At 39.4% G+C, this 16,647-nt stretch overlaps 1 protein-coding gene across 1 annotated transcript in view; it reads right to left on the bottom strand.

Annotated features, from left to right (window-relative positions):
* Window positions 1–5,767: 5,767 nt before the first annotated feature.
* Window positions 5,768–16,647, bottom strand: part of LOC109857239 (headcase protein) — a 116,125-nt gene continuing 105,245 nt past the window's right edge. Inside the window, exons 3-5 of the mRNA XM_020433386.1 lie at window positions 7,953–8,141; window positions 7,450–7,635; window positions 5,768–6,948 (exon numbers count right to left, since the gene is read on the bottom strand). Of these exons, the coding sequence (XP_020288975.1) occupies window positions 6,775–6,948; window positions 7,450–7,635; window positions 7,953–8,141 (549 nt within the window). The 3' untranslated portion in view covers window positions 5,768–6,774. The remainder of the gene's footprint in view (window positions 6,949–7,449; window positions 7,636–7,952; window positions 8,142–16,647) is intronic.

Raw genomic sequence — 16,647 nt, forward strand, 5'->3', positions numbered from 1 at the left:
GTTTGTTTGTGTTAAAGTTTCTTTCGCTCTGCCATTTTTGCTTGAGAGAAATCCCTTCCTCGCGTCTCATAAAAACGCTTTCCTGTGTAAATTCATTTAACGCGTGCGATAGAAGATTTGCGTACGTATAAGATTTGTGTGTAAATGTGTGTGTTTACAATTCTTTCTTTCGGTACATTTCTAAGGAGCCCGTATACGTTGCTTCACGCGCGTGTTCGCGACATACACGTTGAAAACGTACTTATATATATATATATATGTGTATATATATATATATATTTATTTATATTTATATATACATATATATATGTGTATTTCGATATATATACCTATAGTTGTCTAGCACAGCTGTAAAGACTTACTCGCTAAGAGACAAAAATTGATGATTCTTAAACGTACGTATTATTCATTTTTTCATATTTCATATAATATATATATATATATCTATCTATATATATTTTTATATATATTTCTTTATCTATTTATTTATTTTATATATATATATATATATATCGAATCATTTAAACGAACTTTGACCGACGAGAAAATCGTTTCCCTCACGTTCTTTGGCCACGTCAAGAAGCCACCGTGAGAAGATTCCGATTGAACAACCGATATAATTACTATATGATTAGTACGTAATAAAAATTGTTTTCCTCTCCTCCCGTCTAATCGTCTCGGACATCCACAATATGACACAATAACTTATCACTAGGACGATTCGTTCGGTCGTCTACCCGATTTGTTTTGAGAACGCGATCTCTTCTCCCGACTCCGCAGACAATCGCTTCGCTTATCTTTCTCTTCCTCACTCTCTCTCTTTCTCTCTCTCAAATCCACGTATCTCTTGCGAATTACACTTCCGTATGTTTCTCAAGCCGTTCAACGTGAACGACGCGCGATTTCTTCGAGATCGAATTTTTATCTCAAGGCCGACTTCGATCCTGATCAATTTCCATTAACGTTCGATTGAAGGTCGACCGACGGCGAAGTAAGAAAAACTTCTTTGCGCTTCGAGACGACAGAGTCTTGATTCCCTCCTCTCTCACTTTCTCTCTCAGTTTCTTCCTCTTTTTTTTTTCTCTCTCTCTCTTTGGACGACGAGTGAACGACCGACGAAAACGAAAGAGTGTCTTAATTACGAGAAAACCGTCATTTATAAACTTACTATTTATCGATGATTCAAACCTTCTTTTCTTTTCAAGTAATGTAATGACTATATACTAAACTCTATTCATAATTCAACCATTCATAACCTCTCTCTGTTTCCGTCACGAAGACTCAACCTCCCTTCCCTCCCTCTCATCGATAACCCCCATACTCCCCCCTCCCGTCCCATACAAACGTGCCACGCGCGCAAATGCTATTCGGATTATATAAAATTCACAAACGCGGGATATATCGATTATTCGGTATACTTTGGGCCAACCACGAGGGAGACGGCGTCTGATTAACGATATCGATACCTTAGGGCTTCGGCACGAGGGTCGTTAACAGAGTCGTCGTCGCCACCCTCGGGCACCCCTAGTCCGACCATATAAAAACACTGATATACAAAACATTCACTAAATCGACATTTGGACGTCGGTAAACGGCGCGACGACAATAATCTTCGATAAATCTATTATTTGTTGAAACTCTCTTTATGAGTGTTTCAACTATACGCTGACTCGTATCTGATTCGACAAGTATTATTTTTACAAGTATTTATCGTCAGCCTGAATATTCTTAAAATAAAATTATCGGCATTGATTTTCCACGTGAGATTGTTATCGCGCGTGTACGAGATTTCCGGAAGATTCTCGATTTCGATTCACCGGGAAGTACGTTTGTTGTGTATATTTATGAGGTTTATATGACTAGCTTTTTGGATAAAGAGACATTTACGTAATTTACGAATCTTAAACTTACTGAAAAAATGTGCAAGAGAAGTTTATTTTAAAACACACGTCACACAGAAGAATTAGATACCTTTTTCTTGGTCTCCAATTTGCTTTCGTCTCTCATTCACATTATCGCTACATTTTCAAACAGATTAACGAATGTATGTCTCTCGTTCTACCACCACTAATTGTTTTTTGTATCAATTAACACAATGACACAACGGCCAGTTTGCAATTAAAAAGATATATCACAGCACTCTCTTTCTCTCTCCATACGGTAAGGTGTGTATCATACAAGGAACCTCACAAACGTCAAACCTTCCGACAATCTTTTACGTCTTGTGATGATTGATTTTCAAAGACGTCGTTTTTCTCGAAAGTTTACAAGAACAAACGAAAATTTGACATATATATCGGAAATCACTGGGAAATGCGATTAAATCTTGAACGTCGAATCTTCCGGCAATTCTGTACACTCGTACGATATAATTCTCGCGGAGAACAAATGTTCTCTAGTTTAGTTTGTGACGTATATCTTTACGCGGAATCTTCAGGCTAAATTCAACAATAATTTCGAGCAGCAAGATTTTTATTATAAACGTCATTTTCTCGTCACGCCGATTTCTACCAAACGCCGTCGATAGAAAATAGCAAAAGTACAAAATCACTATAGTTAATTACCCGAATAAAAAAGATTAGCCTAAGTGTAACATTAGCCTTATCAACTACGGAGCTAAGTGCGTCGTCGTGCGTCGACGCACGATCGATGATAAAAAAGACACTTGCTGTCCTCTTAGAAAAAAAAAAAAAAAAAAAAGCAGCTTGCTACGGCACCGTCATATAGTGAAAAAGCTATTTTCTTTTTCCCCTCCTCTATCTTCACAGCGATTTCTCTTGTACATGCGCAGTGTCTGCCGTAAAAATTCGTCGCTTCTCAAAGGATTTTTCCGAGGATGTCCTCCGATATCGATTCCGACGAATCGGAAGAATCCGATCCGGCACTTCCGTCCACGTGTTCGCACATGAAAATTAATGACAGAAAGGTCTAAGAAAGAAAAAAACAAACCAAGATGCACTATATAAATCGCATATTCTCGGCTTTGCCTTTATAATCTACGTCCGATGATATATATATACGCCAACATAACCGATCTCATTCCTAAAAATCGTGAAATCCGTCAGAAGATCTCTATCCTCGTGAAAACGCTAAACGCATCTGATAGATCTAAACTGTTAACGATAGTTCTCTTTGTATTATATATAATATATATATATAATCTATCTATATTTTAATTATTTAGAGATTTTTTTTTTTTTATTAACGAGATAAACGAAATCTGCTAGAATAGAAAGTGTACGGTGTTGTACTTTTGTAACGAAGTATTTAAAAAATTTCCAAATATTTTCAAAATCTTGCTTCTCTCAATTGTTTTCTTTAAACTCACGGGTGCGTAGTAAATGTGTAGAAAAAAAAAAATCAGTCACAGAGAAACAAAAAAGATCTGAGAGAACTTTGCATGATCTCACGAAGAAGTGTGTCTCTTGTTTCGTTTCGATGAGAATCTGTACAAACGTTCGAAATAAAATTTATCCGCGATAAACGACTGCAAACGTTCAAAAATCCCGCTAAAAACTCCGTACCCGGTCCTCTTTGTTCCTTTCTCATTTGTCTGCGAACAGGAATTCAGAGGAGCGCATACCGCCGATTAATATGGATTCTTATTAAAAATTGAAAGCAGTAGGGAGTACAGGCGACGCGTGCATTCATAGGAACACGCATCAATAAGTCATTAAGAAAAAACTATTCATATACACGCTTCTCCGATCGCGCGAGGAACTTGAAGCTATGTTGAAACAGCCGCTTGAGTTTAAAAAGAAAATTCAATTTTATTAAAAACCAATGAAAATAATAAATGCATCAGATTCTCACACGTGCCTAAATAACAAACTATTTTCCAAACGTGTAATCAAAATCTTGAAAAAAAAAAAAAAGTAAAGAACTTAACTTGCGAGAAAAAAAGCCAATTTTTATTTTTTCTCTTCTACTTGTTTGATTTTAAGAATTTTAAATCGCGTAAGCAGTAAAAACGAAATCCAAGTTCCTTTCCGTCGTCGATCGAGCAGGCGTAGATACATCATGTTTTATTATCGAAGAGATTATATAATAATAATGAATTGGATAAAAGTATCAGAATATAAGAATATACGAAGAAGATACGAACCGCAAACGAAACTTGAAAAAGGACGAAAGATACTAAAAATGCTGCTTTGCTTGGCAATTGCTCATTTGGCACTCTGAGAAAACGTACGGTCGAGACGAAACGATCGGAGAAGAAGGACTCAAACGCGATCGTTATTTGCCCTCGGCGCTAAAAATGCGCGAGAAATTAATTAACGCGAGAGTTCAATTCATCGCGCGCAGGAAACGCGTTCTTTGACTCTCCAATACGCGGTCGACTTCGTCCAAGGAAGATTCTCGTCTGGATATAATCCTCCTTAAGACGCCGTTTGCCGAACGTTTTCCTGCGCGTGCGCATCTTCTGTTTTTTTTTTTTTATTTTTTTTATATTTTTTTTTGTTTAATTGTTTTCGCTTCTGTAACCCTCTTTATCTTCTCCTCTCTCCTTCTCCTTCAATTCAATTGTATCCATTGAATTCGTAAGCGAAACTGTGTGATTACTCGAATTAGCGATTTCTCGATATCCTCGTAGCGCGAAAAAAAGAAAGGAATTATTTCTACGTTAAACATTACACAAACAAAAAACAATCAGTTGTTTAATAAGCGAAGAGAATTGAAGTTTTTCTTTAAAATTAAACAGTATTTTTGTTTACTTGTGTTTTAATTTGTATCAAAGTATGTGCATACACTTACCGAAGCACGTAAAACTAAAATGAAACTCGAACGGAGACACTGTAATTTTGTACACGCAAATAAAAAACGATTATCTCTTATTCGATTCATAAAATGAATGATAACGAAAACCTTGTTAAACCTGGAAGAAGTAGTCGCGCAGCTTCGCGATCCCTTGTGCTACGCTTTACAACACGGGGGCACTTTATTATCTCCTAAATATACTTCCCGGCGTATGGATTAAGTATATATACTTTTTCTTTTCTTTAAATCGAAGTAATGTAAAAAAAAAAAAAAAAAAAAAAGGTACACGATCGACTACACTACCTTGAGAACGGTGGGCGGTCTTGTTTGTGGGACGGCCGCTATTGGTGGACAGCAACGACCAGCATCGCCAGAAAAAAAGAAGGTTCTCTTCCTCTCCAAACACTTGCTTTCTCTCCCACTCTCTCCTAATATATTATATACACTGGCTATATATACAACGGGCAATTGCGACTTTCCGCGAGAATCGTACTCGATCGAGCGGACGACGGAATCAAAGAGCGAAAACCGTCCGTTTTTCGTCCAGACGTGAAAATCATGTTTACACATCGAAAAAAAAAGCGGAAGTCTGTCTCGACCGATAGATTTCTTCTTCTTCTTCTTCTTGATGATTTACTTGACTTTTGTACGACTGGCGCAAATCGACGAATATTTTTTTTTTTTTTACGTTCGTCCTTTGGTAAAACGTTCCCGTCCCGAGGAAGTCGCGGAAAGTCGCGCAATAAGCCCGATCGAATCAACGTTTGAAACCCATCGAATGTGAGTCGTAGATCCTTAAACAAAATCAACATGGCCGCCATAAACGTATAAACTAATAAAATGTAAAAAAAAACAACGTTCTCGATTATCTAAGTAACAAACGATAGTTATTTTTCTTTTTTCACACAAATCTTTCCTAAAAATAGCGTTTTTTTTTTTTTTTTTTATACAAGTTTATAATAAAGTGTGAATCGATTTTTTTCCCAGGTTCTATATAATATTGTTTACTTCTGCCTAAATTTAGTTTTTTTTTTTTTGTATTAATTTCTTTTAAAGCAATTCAACTATAAAAAAAACGGGAGACGGCGAAATTGTCATTCAAAATTTTAGAAATTACTCTCATCTAAAAATTGCCTAAGATAATTTTGATAATAGTCAAATTATGCATAAGTAATATACACGAGTCTTCTCGCAACAAAAAATTTCGCTAATTTGAGACATAATAAAAAAACCGCTAATTAGACAGATTGTCCATAACAATCGCGTCGAGATGTTATACATGTATCTACTAATAAAAAAACTTAATTGCCACTGATTTCGACAAATCGACTAATTAAATCGGCGACTCGATGTAAATGCTTATAAAACTTAAAGAGCACTTGTGGGAAAAAAATGCATTGGAAAATGCAGCGCGTTTGCTAGAGTTACGTCACGCATCGTCGAACGAAACGTCGTCGTAACGAAACAAGTCGTCGAGTCGCCGAAGTCCGACGTCTCCCGTTTAGAATCAACCTAGACAGACTTACAGTCGACACATTAAAAATAAACATTAATCTGAAATTTTATTAGTACTACGTGAACGCGCCAAGGGACTTGCGCGGACCGTCGTCGTTTGCATGATCGCGCGACACACACAAGACAAAATTTAAAAAAACAGATACTAAATTGTTTTGGAACAGCCGTTTGCAGGCTCACTGTTAAGTGTTAAAAAAAAAAAAAAAAAACAATTCGAAGGAATTGCGAAATAAAGTTTATCAGTTTTCGATCAAAAACAAAAACAAAAAAAAAAAAAAATTTCAAACATAAACGAATAATATCCACCGATGGATCCGGCCGACGAGACGCGCTAGGAAGGATCCTCGAGTGCGTTCGCCATTGTCAAAAATCTCCTAAATGGAGTCGAAGAGAGGTTTTCTAGAGCACGGTCGTCCGGAATAGGGAGATCGATTTATAAAAGAGGGGATACAGATCGGCCGCGATGCGCAAACGGCGGCGGTTCACTAAGTTCTCTAATGGTTACGGCCACTGACTGTAGAGCTGGAACTGCTCGCGGGTGAAGCAGGCCGAGAGCGGCTTCACAAAGTGAGCGTCGACCGCCCTGCAATGTGGACAGGCGAAGACGCGGCTGTAGTCCGAGTAGAAGTTTAGTCTCTGATGAGGGTAAATCAGAGGCTTTTGGCAGCTGTTGCACTGAAATTAGAACGGAACGACTTCATCAAGCCTCGAAGCGACAGAATGAGAGAGCACGTAGCTTCTATATATCTCGCGCACTTAATTACTTTCACAACTCTGGTATCTTCAAAATGTTTCTACTATATTTAATTGGCTATTATTGAAAAACAAAACAAAAATTGTTGTACAATTTTAAGCGATATAAAATTGTCGAAAAGATATGAAATTGCAAGTAACAGCTAATAAATATATTTACGTATCTATTATATGTGTGCGTGTTATAATATCAAGAACGTTTCAGTTGAACGCGTAAAGAAAATCCTTGATTTTACGTATTATTACTTCAATAATTGTTTTGAAAAAGATAAAGAAACGAAGTATGTAAAAATTTTGAAAAAATTTCACAAATTACAGTTATTCTCGTATACGCACACACAGAGACGCAGCCAATAACTTAACGCTCGCGCGTTGGCAGAGCCAAAATTCGAGAGATCGGCTGATCACGAACTTGGAACTTACTTTTAGTCGCTCGCTGCAGCAGGGCATAGCCGCGAAAATATCGTAGCTATACATGGTACCGAGGACCAGGCTCGAACCGTCCCACGGTTGAGTGCAGAAACGACAACGCACGGGTTGCCCATCGCTGCCCTCCAGACAACTCATGCACACGGCTGACAAAAATTGCGTGCGACCTTCGACTTTCACCTGGAACGAAACACCGAAGAACCACAGACGTATTATCGTATTGTAAACGTTTATATATATGTACAAACAGATGATCACATGTTGATTGAACAATAAAAAAAAAAAATTAAATAAATCACTGGAGTCTTTTTAACACAAAAAATCTTTCACAATTAGTTTCTTCTTGATAAATTTTTGCGTCTGTTACCAAACTACTCGATTCGAACTTTTATATATTTAGAATATTTGTTTTTTATTTCCCAAATATTCACTCACCAAAAAGAGAGAGAGAAAATACGGTATTTATAGTCTCACAAAAGCGAACGGTAAACACGTACCTCGGCACAGGCGGCAGAATGCTGCCTGGGTGACAAAAAGAATGTGCCGTCCACCAACGGATACCTGTCGAAAACTAGCATGGCGTTGCGACAAAGGACGCACGTAACTCTCGACCACTGCAGGGCGGCCAGTGTTGACAGAATGAAGCATCTGGTGTCATCGTTACCGTGATTACCCTCGTCTTCCATCTGAAAACACACCATTGACAAAATACAATTACACATGTGTATTATTCTCGTGTACTTGTACATATCAATTCGTACATATAAATGTGTATGCGCAAAATTATAAAACAATTCAGTTAAGGTTTTTGCATGAAGAAAATAAGAGACAGGAAGAGATTCAGATATTGCGGTTGTAAAAAAACGAAGGGTGGAAAATCCGAAGAATGCAGCGGGGTCTCAATAGCGGATAAACTGCGAAGGAGGTAGAGCTCGACGAAGTGCCGTAAAGATTTTTGGCAACGGGAGAAAGGTGAAACGTATGAGTGGAATAAAGACGAAACGGCGATGAGACGCGTTTTACCTAAGCCAAGACGTTAAAGGCCGAGGCGTAGAAAACGCAGCTCGAGGCGGAAAAGCTCTTGGATGAGAGAGAGTTTCGGGATACGCGCGTTCCCATAAAAGAGGGAAAGGCAAAGGAAAAACGGCACAACGTGCACCGCTTCTATCCAAAAGGATGCGTCGTTGGAGAAAAGTCTGCTAAGGCTAAAAGCGGAACCGAGAAGGTCGAGATAGTAAACAGAGTGTGGTGAAGGTAGATTTTTTAATAACAAGAACCGCGAACGCGCAGAGACAAAACAACGTGGAAAAAAAAAAACGCGAACGTCTTCGTGGTTGCAGGAATTGCAATGGGAAAGAAAATTGAGAGATGCTTGAAAGTGATGTCGAAAAGACGCCAAGGGCGGCTCTACGCGGGAAAAGGGAAGTGGAAAAAACTGGAAACGAGCGACTTTGAAACGGGGAAAAACGTCGGTAGACTGTGCGCTTATCGCCATAACCAGTACTTCTGCTCTTCTTATTGAAGACAAAGAAAACAGAAACGAGAAAACGGAAATGAGCTCGCGACCTTTAAGAAATAAGTAGAGAAACTTGTAAAAAAGTATTGTACATTTTTGAAAAATTTTTGAAGTACTTAAAAAAAAAATTAATTAAATAACAAAGAAACAAATATATACAAGTACTCCGATAATAAAATATTTGCGACAAATTCGACTTTTGATTATTCGGGAACGATTTATGCTTATCTTCAGAAATTTCGAGATCACCAAGAGAGATTGTGGTGAATTTCTCAAATTACTTTTCTCGAAGACCAAGGACAAAGTTCTCGGCTTTATTGTTCCTCAATACGTGACGTTCTGTTCGTCTGTAAGATTCTCTCAAGATGAAAGTATATTTCCAGACTACGGAGAGGTCTTTTCAAGTACCTGAAGTGACCGCTCGAGAGGAGCGCGATCGCGCATGGTGAAGAGGAGAAAGAGGATGTAGAGACGCGAAAGGGAAGAGATAAGAGAGAGAAAGAGAAAAAGCAGAAAAGTACCGAGTCTTGTACGACCGACGCATCTAAGGAGAGAGCGAGAGTCCTTGACAGATCGCCGGGATGCTCGGGAGAGCCACGTACGAACCACGTACATGTATTTATCCGTCCTCCGTGAGGACTCAACGCCAATGTCGAAGAGATAAATTGAATTGGTACACAGTGGTCGCGAATATGTTCACGTGCGATCTCTGGACGAACCGATCGGGGGGGAAAAACCACCCCCGAAGGTTTTACAATTTTGATTGAAGGCTCAGCGTTGATACGACACAATACGCTTCGTGTAATTTTATTTATTTTTTTTTTTTTTCAGAATGTGTCAACCGATTGCGATATAGTGTCGAAAGGCTAGCAAACTCGCGAATAATTTCGGAGGTTTTCCTAAAAATTGATGGGAAAAGAAAAAATTCACCGGGAAACGACAGGGGTGAATCGTAAATTGTGGTGTACCGTAAAGGGACTTATACACCGGCGGCGACGTGGATTATCGGAATTCAATAATGTGTGCGGAACGATATACAAAATAAATGGAAAAAATGCGCCTTACCGCCGTTGCACGCTCGACGGTGCAAAATAATAAAGAACGGATGTTTAGTGTATGATGCTGTAAAACTATAAATTTTTTTCTTTTCTTTATTATCTCTCAAAAATTCTGCAAAGTTGCTTTTATCTAATTGAAGCGATAAAATAGACGGCATCCAAGCGTAAAGGTTAGATAGCAATATAGAACGAGAATTCAGCTAGAAAATAAATTAAATTTCCTTTTTTTTTTCTTCTTTTTTTTTTTTGATTATACAGTTCTCTCGAATGACGACAATTCACTCATTCGTGTTACAAATTCGCTTTTATTGCAAAGTATTAAAAACGTTTACGAGTCACGTACAGAAATACAGCGAGCACTTAGTATATCATTCCTTCACATCTTCCATCGATGCGATTCTGTTTTCGTATTTGTTTTATTTATTTTCTTATGTTCATAATTTAAATGACGGCTCTCTCTCTCTCAGTAAGGAGAGATTGTGAATTCATCATTCGCAAAAAAAAAAAAAAAAAAAAAAAAAAACAGATATGAGAGAAAAAACGGAAGGAGACACGTATTCGGTGCTAAAACCGCTTGACTTCATTTTATGTACATTGTGCCGACAATCTTCTCAAAGGCAGAGGGAGTACAAAAAGCAAAAGGGGAGAAAACATAAGGGATGCAGAAAAAAAAAGTACGACTAGGGATTTTTTTTTAGGGTTCCTAAGGACGCCCTTATTTGGAGCTTTAACATCAGCACGAGCTCGACCATAGGACGCGGGACGATAAAAGGTGGTATATAGAAGAGCGTAAAACTCGTTACGATCGAACTTCGCCTACTTCCGCTACCGTTCTAAAGAAAGAAAAGAAGTAATTACTTAGAAAAGATGCGAGAAAAAGAGGGAAGAGAGATGTGTCCGGGGCACTCTCTTTCTGTGATCCTCCTGCTCTATCTTATCTCAACAACAGTAAAAACTTAACTTTTTAATAAAGGAAAAAGTATCTAGATAATCCAATTTTCCAAAAATTTTTCTATAAACACCGATACCGCGCGAAGATTTGACAAAAGACTACTAACTTTTCTCATCCTGGTATATTAACAAAAGAGCCACCTAACCTCTCGCAAGCTGTTTTGCCTTCGTGGTAAATTTTCTCTAGACGGGCACAATTAACTCGCAAAATCCGGCAACGCCGTAAATTCTCTCGTTCGAAGTGGTTTTGCTCGTTGCGCTCGCAGTTTACTCGAAAACGAGAGTCTGCAATACGAACCCTCTTACTTTCTTTAAAAGCATTGAACAGATTCGAATAGCCTAGACGGTCCACACGAATCTATTTACGGACGGTGAGAAACGGAAAAAGAGAAAACATTGCCAAAAACAAAACGTCGTAACTTCTACATTTTCGAAACCCAACAAAATGTTTTAAACTTCGTATCAATTGAATATTTTTTTGAAAAAAAATATTCAACTATTATATCTTTATTCAGAACAAAGAAATAAAATGATCTCTTCCTTAGATTGTTAAACGCGATTTCTAGAAAAATTATGATAAAAAATTAATAACATATTTTTAGCTCTCATGTTGCTGAAATAGTATCGCGCAGAACTGTGTATTTTGCAATGCATGTATTAACCTCTTAAAAAGTCGTTAAAAGTCCATAAGCTCGCGAGCAACATAATAATATTGCAGCAGGTCCCCATCGTCCCCCGCCGAAATTATAACGTCGTAAGTTCCGGTTACAGATGATAAAAGCTGATCCAGAGACTTAGAAAAGTTAAATGGAAAATACAAAGTCGGAGAGTCAGGGACAAAGGGATTACTTAGTAGAACTGTCCATGTATTACAGCCAGAACAAAGGATTCGAAAGACCCTTGTGCGTATCCTCTGCTGCTCGAGGTGGGACGGTCTTGAAGCGCGATAACAACTTTTCGCTCAAAGTTTCTCGTGCCGTTCTTCGTTTCCCCAACGAGAGGGGCACCGGGTTCCGCGTCGTTCTCCATGCAAGTGACCCACTGCCGTTTCCCGAAAAGACTGGCCGAACAAAGAGATTCCCAGTCGGGGTGCTCCTTGTAGCGTGAAAATAATCAATGGCGTCTCCTCCAAGAGACTTCGCTTCCAGAAGTCTTGCGACGATAATAGCTTTTTCTTTTTCATGACCGCGCCGTCTCAACCTAATAATCTGTTACAGCACAACGGGCTCTGGTCTTGATTTAACTTTTAATTGCAGCGCTAAACAAAATTGCACTTCAAAGTTCCGGTCCATTTTTCCCCAAGAAAAAAAAAAATAGAATCGTTCAGAACTAAACAACAAACGAAGATCAGAAATTTGTCGATTCGATGACAATTATTTTCGATGACCGCTTTGTGCTTTCTACCGCGCCATGTCAACGCTATTAGAATAAACAAAAAAAAAAAAATATGACTCTTCCTCGTAACTTTCTTGTCTCGTCGGGATATTCCGTTGTCTCTCCATCTTGCAATCCCCACGGAATCGTAACGGCGTCTTTGTCGATGCAAGTGACCCACTCGCGTTCGAGGAAGGAAGATCCGAACAAAGAAGAGACCCTCCGTCCCGAGATTCGTGCTTCTTCTCGCGTGAAAATAATCAATGGCGCCTACCCGGACATACACAGCCCGCGCTCTTTCCTTCGCTTTTCCTTTCCCCTTTGAAGTAAAGGGAGGGTTTTGCTATCGTCGGAGAAAACAGAAGGGGAACCGGACAGATATCAAGAAGAACAACACCCGACGAAACTTCCTCAGTGAAATTGCGATCCCTAATATTACTGACAATTGATATTGAACCCCGTGGCAATTTTATCCGAGACTCTACTTACCTCTCAGACTACGTCTTGCGTCACGAAAAATACTTGAGATGTTCGAATATCGCGAATATATAGTATGTGTGCGCTACAACACATTCAATGTGCGGAAATTTGTAAGACGAGAAAAACATGTGAAATTCCAGTTTTCTAAAGAGAGAGAGAGCTTCACACACAAAGATTTTCATTAATTAATCCTTTTCTCTATCTTGATTAAGCCAATTATTTTCATCGCTCTCGCGCGCCAGTCCGATTAACGCACAATTGCGTAATCAGAGATAAAAAGAAGGATGTGATCGTGAGAAAAAGCGGATAAAGTTGCAAGCGCGCGGACGATTTTACAATTGCGGGGCGATTACAAAGAAGTAATGTTGAATATCTCGAGAAAAAAATGCGGCATATAAAGGAGAGAAAGAATAAAGCTTTTGTTTTTCACCATTCTGGCTCGTTACAACTCGCGACACGTTATCGGATTTGTGATGCAGTCCGTGTCTCACGCTCTTGATGCATTAATTATACATCACGCAGGTCACACATTCACTCGCTGATGTGGTGATTCAACACAGCGTACACAGCTGGCGACGCATCGCGTGTTAGTCAGATTTTGCTTTTTAGCGACAGAAAAAATTGCGGTCTCGATCTCGTAACAAGCGTTGTTCGATTCTCCGACACACGCCGCACACGTCGCTCGTCAAATATTTGCGCGCGAACAAAAACACATAATAAAAATACGACGCTTCGCAGTGGAATGCGCACACAAAAAATATACCGTTTTTTTTTTAAATTCATACATTGAAGCGACAAAAACTATACAAACCCGCGGTAAAATATTAGTTTTCTAACAAATGTTTTCAAATTCTTCTCTACGTAAAAAAATTGTGCAATACATGTGTTTTAAGTTTTTTTTTTTTTTTTAAGTTTCTTTTTTCCCCGATAAAACGATCCGATCAAACATCTTAACGATTCCACCGAGACGTTCCATTGTGATACCCATCGTCGACAAGTTTAAAAAGGGAGACAGTAGCTCTCAGTTGTTCTTTTGTTCGGATCTGATAAGAATAGCGCGCGCATACACACGCATATACAAACGCGTCGTGCGTGAAAGGTTTCCTCGTGCATATCGCGGGGAAGAGAATCAATAAGCGCGCGCGCGCGAGTCGCCGTACCTTGTCAAAAAAGCCCTTCGCGATTTCGCAGAAGATAACTGCCGATGGGTTGGCTCTCTCTCCCCTTGCGGATTATAGACGGAATTAAAATGAAAGACCTGAGGAGGCCTGATGAAAAGTTCTTTTTTTTTTTCCCGCCTGTGTTGACTTTCGCGTTCCGTTTTTTATCCGCGAGCTGAAACGGCGAAGCTCACAGAAATCGAAATTCGCCACGGGAGTCAAATCCGAAGCCATATGCGCTGCGTTACATACATGCGTTTCCACGCGCGTATGCCTCTACCTCCAATCGATAGTCATCTAAAACGTATCAACGTCAAAGAGAGACACGCGAGGTTTCGGATTACAATAGAACCGCTTCAGTGTCGCCTGGTATATTACCGCGAGATTGTCAGCTGCATTCAGCAACTTGTCTCTAAATCACATCTGCATTTTTTTTTCCAGTTAATTCGAAGAATAATGCACTTCTTTATTTTTATCCAAACTATAAATTCTGAAGTAATAATTTTTTTTTTTTCAAATAATTATCTCAATAACACGAGTAATCTTAGTGACACAAGTAATATAATATTTTAATTAAAAGATTTTAATTACATATTTCACACAAAACAAATAACTCTTAGAATAAAAAATCTTGTAAACTTTTATAACGAGGCGGCGTAACACAAATCGCCATTGAAATTTCTTTCTCAAACACAAGAAGTTTTCGCGAGCTAATTAATTGGACGCACAAAATGCGCCTCGGTGCATTATTTTACTCGAAACAATCGCTAAGAAAATACGGGTCAATAAAACAGCCGTTAACGAGATAACGGTTAATTAAATTTTGGGGTAAGCCGGGATGCTATTATTTCGAATTTAATATCTAGAGGATCGCAGTTGGCGATCCTCTGCTCCGTGAATCTGTGAGGGGGAGAAGACGGTTTCCGTTCGAAAACGACGACGCAGCATTCATCAAAGAGGCCTCCCTGGCCTCGTTGTAACTCTGCGTTTTAATTGTGGAATCGAAATTAATCCGGCTGTAGAGAACACGCCTTTCTGTGCTTCGCGAGAAGCACTCAAAATGAAAATCCACGAAACGCTGGTTTTAACCACATATACTTATGTACCAAGCCAAGTACACTCACGATTTCATTCTTTTCGCGTACCGTAGCGCGCATAAGGACTCTTGAATTTATGAAAAAGACGCGGAAGAAAGAGCGTATCTTTTTCTTTTTTTTTTTTCCTTTTTCTTTTCTTTTCCTTTCCAGTCAGAACTCGCGAAGTTTTCAAACTTAACCTGAATAATAAATTTATCGATCGGCGGCGCGATAATAGCGGCGGCTTCAATTTATCGCTAATAAATTGGTAAGAAAAGTACCGAGTGCGCGCGCGCATAGATACAACATAGACGAAAGATGTGTCCGCAATAAATCTCGACGTTCTATCTCCGATTACTCGATTATACACCGCGACTGATATACACGCTCGCGAGGAGCAAGAAATTAAAACTAGCTACTCTCGCCAAGGGCGAGTTTCCTCTCTCTCTCTCTCTCTCTCTCTCTCTCTCTCTCTCTCTCTCTCTCTCATATGACAGTCTTACTCCGTACTAAAACAACGATCAACGTAAATTCATACGACAGATTCTCGCCCAAGGCGAACCACCCTAACCCCGTGACTATCCATAAAAATCTCTGTCCCTTCCACTAAAGGAGATTGCAACGACGTTCAGCGGTACCAGACACGACTATATATCACGTCGTCCCACTATACCCCGTTCCGCTTCACTATACGTGCTCACGGCACGCGTGTACAGACAACAAACACACACACATACGCAGACAAACAGGCCGTCTCAAAACGAATCGACGACGCCTACGGCACAAACGTCGGAAGTGCTGCAGTTAAGTAAAATGATTTGTATTCTTCACTCACAAAAGAGGAACACAATTTTCGAAACGTTGCCGGATGTCTCCGGTTGATAGGTGTAAAATTTTTTCTCTCTTACAAAACTCCCAACTGTTGTTTCTTGATGAAGTTTTGTACAATGTGTGATCACAAAACTTCTCTTCACTGACTTCTGAGAATAATATCTCACGCACGATGAGTTCTTCAACTTAATGCGTTACAATTGTATATTACAGCTAAAATTGATTTGTATTCATTTGATACTTCACTTTGCTTTGTAGCGAATATCTTCATAAAATGAATTGCAGAGAGATAGAGAGAGACGCTCGCTCGCTAAAGCTGAGCTTGCTGAGTTGGAAAATAGACCAGCGTTCTTTTGGCACATCCTGTACAACGCCGGAATCTACGTAATGCAAGAAGAGCAAGGCAGCTCTCTCTACCAGTCCGTATAAATCAGCCACGCGTCGCCAAAGAGGTTAAAAGGCTGGGTTCTTGCCGTGTACACGTCTGGTCCAACAGTGCTAAAGGTCGAGTCCGCAGGATGTTAAAGCGAGAGAGATACGGGAGTTGTTTCGCCCGCGCAAGTATATCTCGGCGCGCAAAAGGGTGGCTTCTGCTCTAATCTAGCGGGAAGTAGGCAAACCCCCCATCTCGAAATTTATCGCACCGCGTCGTTGGCGCGAGTTATGCGAAAAAGCTTCTCGCGGCAGGAGAGACGCTTGTCATCGAACCCACGTGAAGTTGGCCCCCCAACATTAAAAAAAAAAAA

The sequence above is a fragment of the Pseudomyrmex gracilis genome, unplaced genomic scaffold, assembly GCF_002006095.1.
Source record: "Pseudomyrmex gracilis isolate BER0280 unplaced genomic scaffold, ASM200609v1 scaffold_152, whole genome shotgun sequence".
NCBI lineage: Eukaryota > Metazoa > Arthropoda > Insecta > Hymenoptera > Formicidae > Pseudomyrmex > Pseudomyrmex gracilis.